Source organism: Nelusetta ayraudi, unplaced genomic scaffold (assembly GCF_046127955.1).
Source record: "Nelusetta ayraudi isolate G7.1 ecotype Tasmania unplaced genomic scaffold, CSIRO-AGI_Nayr_v1 ptg000004l, whole genome shotgun sequence".
NCBI classification, from domain to species: domain Eukaryota; kingdom Metazoa; phylum Chordata; class Actinopteri; order Tetraodontiformes; family Monacanthidae; genus Nelusetta; species Nelusetta ayraudi.
In genome coordinates, this window is record NW_027466054.1 from 15,525,483 (window position 1) to 15,531,221 (window position 5,739).

Genomic DNA, 5,739 nt, shown 5'->3' on the forward strand with positions numbered 1-5,739 from the left:
CATATTCAAGTGCACCTTCATGAGAACAAGGGAGTGGATCTTCTGCTCGGCCCGCAGGCGTCTCATGCTGCATCTGATGGCTTGCAGGCTGTCATTCTCCAAGCTGGTCCCCGAAGAGGCCAGCTCGATGGAGCCCAGGTAGCCCACGATCATGCCCACGGTGAGGATGCCTTCACCGGACTCCAGGACCAGGTCGCCACCGTCCCCCAAGTCCTGCTCCTCTTGGTGGTGGAGATGGAGGCTGCGGAAGTCTGACTCGATGAAGACTGAGTCGTCGTTCAGAACCTGGGCCATCTCCTCCTCGGAGAGCAGGTTTGGGTTGCTGTGGGAGCGGGAGGTGTTCCGGTACGGTGGGTACTCGGGATCGGACGGTTGCCGGGGCCTGGACGACGAGCTGGCCCTGGGCCTCTCCTTGTCCGAGCTGCTGGAGGAGTGGCTGGAGTTTTCGAAGATCATGTTGAAGATTCCTCCGGACTGCAGCTCTGCCACGACCCTCTCCGCTCTGTCAATGCCCAGCCGCTTCGTGTCCAGCTTCGGTTTGTACCACCCACCATCACCGCTGCTGCGGCCACCACCACCCGATTTGCTGCTGCCGCCGTTGTTGTTGTTGTTCACGCCGTTGTTGTAGAAGGCGTCCAGCTCGTCGTCGCTGGAGCAAGAGTCCAGGTAGGACGCCGCTTTGGCATTGCTGCTGCTGTGGTGTCGCCCTCCGGAGGCACGTGGGTGGTGGTGGTGGTGGCGCCTTGGACGCTCGCCCTCGCTGATGACCAGCTTCAAGACGCCGGAGCAGCGTCCAATCAGTTTGACCACGTCCTCGTGGGACGCCTTGGACACGTTGATGTCATTGATGGACAGGATGCAGTCCCCCGAGCGCAGGCCCACGTAGTCGGCGGGGCTCCCTTTCAGGATGCAGCTGAGGACACACGGACTCTGGCCCGTCAGGGTAAAGCCGTAACCTGTCCGGCCCCTCGCCACCTCTACCGCCCGGATGCGGCCCTGCTGGTAGGAGAAGACGGCTGGTGGAGGAGGAGGTTGAGGAGAAGGCACGTTAAGGCCACTCCCACCGCAGTGTCGTCTTCTGGATGGCGCGTCAACCGGCCTCAACATTGTGCCGGGTAACTTCTTCTTGTCCATTGATTACGATTTTGTATTAGTGAGTCATCATTGGTCTTGGGCGGCGCAAACACACCGTCTGTTCGTTGGCCAAAACTCAAGCTGCGACGGAATATTGGACAGGAGTTGTGAAAGAAGCAGAGGGGTGAAAAGTTTCCGCTCAAGAGAAACCATACTGCTGCGGCATTCCCATCCTGACAGCGCCCTCTCTCCTAATTCAGTTACCTGCAACGTGACAGGATATGTCCAGTGAGACAGAAGTCATTTGACACCTCAAATTCAAGCCGACACCATGAGCCAAAAACTAAAACAATACATAACAATATGGGGACGGAACCAGATGGGAAGTAAACAAAGAGCTAAAGTTCTGAAAATCTAAAGAATTTCTCAATCATTGATGGTAAGGTGGGAAAATAACATGTATAATTATAGATCTTCAAAATCATCACATTTATAAATATACACATATACACACATTATGTCTGCCAGGCGTAAAAATAAAAAATAAATATATAAAATATAAAAACATTTAGACCTGTTAGATAAGCAAACAATTTAAATTTGCATTACTGTAAACAGAAGACTACATTATCGAGAATAAAGAGCTAAAAGGACGGGACACACTTCAGCACATGCGCAGGAAAGTTGTCCTATCAGCAGCGCATATCTAAAGGTAGAGCGGTCCCGTTACACACCTGACACTAGGCATGCAGGTAAGTGACTGACCGTGCCTTCAGAAAAAAAAAAAAGTTTGCTTTAACTTTACTTTTTAGCAGTTGGATTTGTTTAACGTTCAATTTCAAAACAATAAGAGTATTGTTTTAAATTGAAAACGTGCCCACGCGTAAATTCAAAGTAGAGGGGGTAAGCGTTGAGAAATTTTAAGTTAGCGCATATTGGGTTAGCCGACGTGTTACCGTTAGCTTAATTGGCTTCATAAGATGCGTCACGTTAGCCGTGGTTATAGTGGCCGCGACGTGATAAGACGTCAAGACCACATGCCAGTATTTTTCTATATTCACTCGCATGCTTTATTCTTTGAAACTGTGAATTAATAAGGGTTCACCCTCCCCAAAAAAAAAACTTTTCTCTCCCGTTACTCGCTTTTGAAAAGTGCACCCAACCGTGCTGACGCCCAAAGTCCCGCCCACGGATTTCCACTTCTATTGGAATGTCGCTGCGCGTCTATGGCAACGGCAGCGTACACAGACTCTTTGTGCGCCGTCATTGGCTTTGCGACTTGTCCGTCACGACGGTGAACAGCGATGCGGACAAATTAACGAGAGAGAGAAAAAAAATTAAAGTTAGCTTGAGAAATCGCGGATAAAAGTTAGAATCGGTGTCTTATTCCATAGCTGGCAAAAGCGCGCAAAGCTAAAAGGTGTCGAGCTGCCTGTTGTTAGAAAGTATTTGTCAAGGCGGTGCCGCCTATCAGCTCGTGTTGTACCGTCACACACATACCACGAACGTACAACAGCTGGCCGCAACACGGCTGAGTTGTAAGGCAGAGATTGCTAAACTTGGATGCAGGTCTTCCCCCCCCCCTACAAAAAGAAAATATTTGGTCCAGCCGGCGGCTGGAGAAACGAGTGGGGGAAAGGTGGCACCTACTTGTGTGGCGGTGATGCTGCTCGGGCGGCTCCCATAGCTGAGTATCCAGGCTCGGTTAGGTAAACTCAGGGGCGATGGGTAAACAATAGAGAAGGCTGCACCATCTGGTGAAGTAGCCTTAAGAGGAGAGGAGGGAGGTGTGCTGTGCTCGGAGGGGAGGTGGGAAGCAGAGGGGGATTTCTGACAAGTCAGAGGAAATGGATGCATTCGCTTTTGGGTGTGTGTGTTTTGTTTTAAGTTGAACTGACGCAAACTGTTTGCGCTGTAGGGAACGTCGGCTGCACATCAGCAAACATCTAAATTCAAGCATTTTGTTGAGTAAACTATGGATTTCGAGACTGATTAATTTTCACTACAGAGAATTGTTTGCCTCTGCTCTTAAACTATTTATACAGTTTCAACTTAGTAGTAGTAATAGTAGTAAGCACATCTTGAATTAACATGAACAAAGTTTTCAAATGCGCTACACCTTCCCCAGTTCCCCACCCTGTCTGCTAAAGCTGCTGACAGCCATTTAGGTCATAGTTTCCTCCACATGAACCTGGCAAACATTACATTTATAACCATAGATGTGTCAAAATGTAGATTTAAAGACTGTGTTAATCTTCCCAGCTCTATAAATTGTAAATAGAATTTGAGCACTGCTATTCACTCAAAGTAACAAATGTTATATGGCTACGAGTGACCATGGTGATCCTGATCATTATTGCCCTGATTGTAAAACATGGTGCAGATTTTTCTACTATGGTGAGACTTCATTTTGTCAGTGTAGCATTAGTAGTTGTAGTATTGAAATACTAAAAATTAAAAATCTAACCAAAAAAAAAAAGCCAAACACAGCTTGGCGTGAGCAAGAACCTGTATGTTATTTTTGTTTCAGATATTATATTAGTTTAATCAGAAGCAAGGTCAGTAAGAACTGCTTGAGTCAAGGGGACAGTGCAGTGCCATCATGCTGTAGATTATGTGGAGGAGGGATTTTACCATTACTGTATGAAGACAACAGTAGCTTGAATCTCGTACCGTTGTGATTTTTTTGTACAGTTGCCCCAGAACCATATGGCTGCTGTCTGCTAATCTTGTTAATACCTTTTAATCATGAAGGGCCGATGCTTAATAGGTGCCGCGAAACAAGAGCAACATATGCCTCCAAACTGGGAAGTCCATTAAAAGGGAATTACATCTGAGCTCCACAGAAAAAAAGAAACAAGTGGGAGGAGTTGTGAGTGCAGAAATATTCAATCACTGGTCTGATAAGGAAGAACAAGTTACAGGTAAACAAATATCACTTTGGAATGTGTTTAAATAATTTATTTCTACATCATCCACATGGCGGGGTTCATCTCTTTAAAATCTTTAAATGAAAAAAAGCACAATCTCACGTTGTTTTTACAGGCAATTGAAAAAACAAAACAAAACAAAGAAGAATAAGTACATATTCATGTGAAGGAGGCTCCATGCTGACAACGCAGTCATTTCACCAATTTATGACACGTCTAGCATGCCTCTTATCGACTTTACAGAACAGTCCCAGTGGAGGCATGTGGTCTTTCAACTAATTTTCATGAGGAATTCTTAGAAGAAACCTCAACATGCTGCCAGCCCTCAGCTTCCTCATTGCACCAAAACAATGATTAATCAACAGGTCATTAGTTCAAGTGGAAGAAGTCTTCCATACAGCGTCTTAGAGGGAATCCAGTTCCTCTAGTTAAGCGTGACCTTTGTCCACTGCCATCTCCCCAAACCACAAAAGATTCCTGGGTAATCGTATTACCCCCCACAGTGGTCCCCAGTCAGCCTTTGTGCCCAGAGAGAGACGGATAAAAAGAACATTTCTTATCCAGTTTGCAAAGCATTAAACGTCTTGTCAGTTACTGTGAGGAGGCTGAATTCTTCTTGAAGGTCAACAGAAGACGACTGGCCTTCTTCGCCGAGGCCCCTCATTGAAAATCTCATCCACAGCGACAGAGGACTCAAGTCATTTATTGTGGGAATACATTTGAACATGTTCAAGAAGGAAGCCAGTCACATTGCTGCAGATAAGTAGTGAGTGTAGGCGGCAACATGTTAGCCACTCATAGCGCTGCCACTTTAAACTCTAAGACTTGCTGCATATGAAGCACCTCACATGACAGGCACCTGAAGGTCCTGTACTGTACTATTTCTCAGCTCGTTTTATCATAACGATGCAGCACTGCATCAATCATTTTATTGGGGGGGAGAAAAAAAAACCCTCTCCAGAAAGAAAGAAAAAGATCCGCCTGCAAAAACACCTGATTTTTTTGAACAGAGGAAGGTGGCAAGGAGAGGATGTAAGTGGTCACTAAAGAGAGTCATCAGTGCCCTTTGTGACCTCACAAAAGGACCGATTCAAAGAACCGTGGTTTTGTAACACTCTGAAAAGTGGAGCAGAAACCACTTCAGAGAGAGGGGTAAACATTGGTAGAGTCAATCTTGCCATGACATGGAACCTCTTTAAAGTGTAGGAGCTAAAGTAGTGCTAGCCAGACCTTTCAGTTGCCACGTGCCCAGAGTGTTTCATGTTCTACACAAAGACAGAGAAAGATTAAATAGTTTACCCACACTGACAAAACTTGATATAAGCGCAACAAACAGACACGTCCCGCCGTGACGCTGCTACACGTCCTCGTCGGTTGATTTGTCAAAGCTGCTCTTGGTCGCAAAAGGTGACAAGGCTCCCTTTGGATTGTGTCACACCTCCACACGCGCACACGCACGCACGCACGCACGCACACAGTGGCCACTGCAGCCACAGAAGTACAGTATTAAGGACTACGTAAGAAAATAGCAATAATGCTAAGCATGCTTTCAAGCTTTCAGTGTACAAGACATACATGTATTTTGTCTTTATCTAAGGCAAGTGTATGTACAGAGCGACTCACAATCACCTCTCTGGTGAACCACTACAAGTCTGCAAGTCTTCTGCCGAGTTGCACACTTCAATTTCTGACTGCATGTGTTAAGACAAAAGAAACAAATGACATCACATCATCC

The 5,739-nt window shown here is 46.3% G+C and overlaps 2 protein-coding genes across 6 annotated transcripts in view; one reads left to right on the top strand and one right to left on the bottom strand.

The window, feature by feature from the left end:
* rgs12b (regulator of G protein signaling 12b) overlaps positions 1 to 2,855 on the bottom strand; it is a 41,843-nt gene extending 38,988 nt beyond the window's left edge. For 2 of the 5 annotated variants that reach the window (XR_012928276.1, XM_076037272.1), the window contains exons 1-2: positions 2,725 to 2,850; positions 16 to 1,338 (exon numbers count right to left, since the gene is read on the bottom strand). Coding sequence is in view for 4 of the 5 variants with exons in the window: in XM_076037272.1 (XP_075893387.1) it covers positions 16 to 1,134 (1,119 nt within the window). In the remaining variant the exon portion in view is untranslated. Of the gene's footprint in view, positions 1 to 15; positions 1,339 to 1,879; positions 2,217 to 2,724 lie in introns of those variants that run through there. The other 3 variants (XM_076037280.1, XM_076037293.1, XM_076037301.1) reach the window with 3 other exon arrangements.
* Positions 1 to 5,739, top strand: part of lrpap1 (low density lipoprotein receptor-related protein associated protein 1) — a 139,365-nt gene that overhangs the window by 73,822 nt on the left and 59,804 nt on the right. The window lies entirely within an intron of this gene.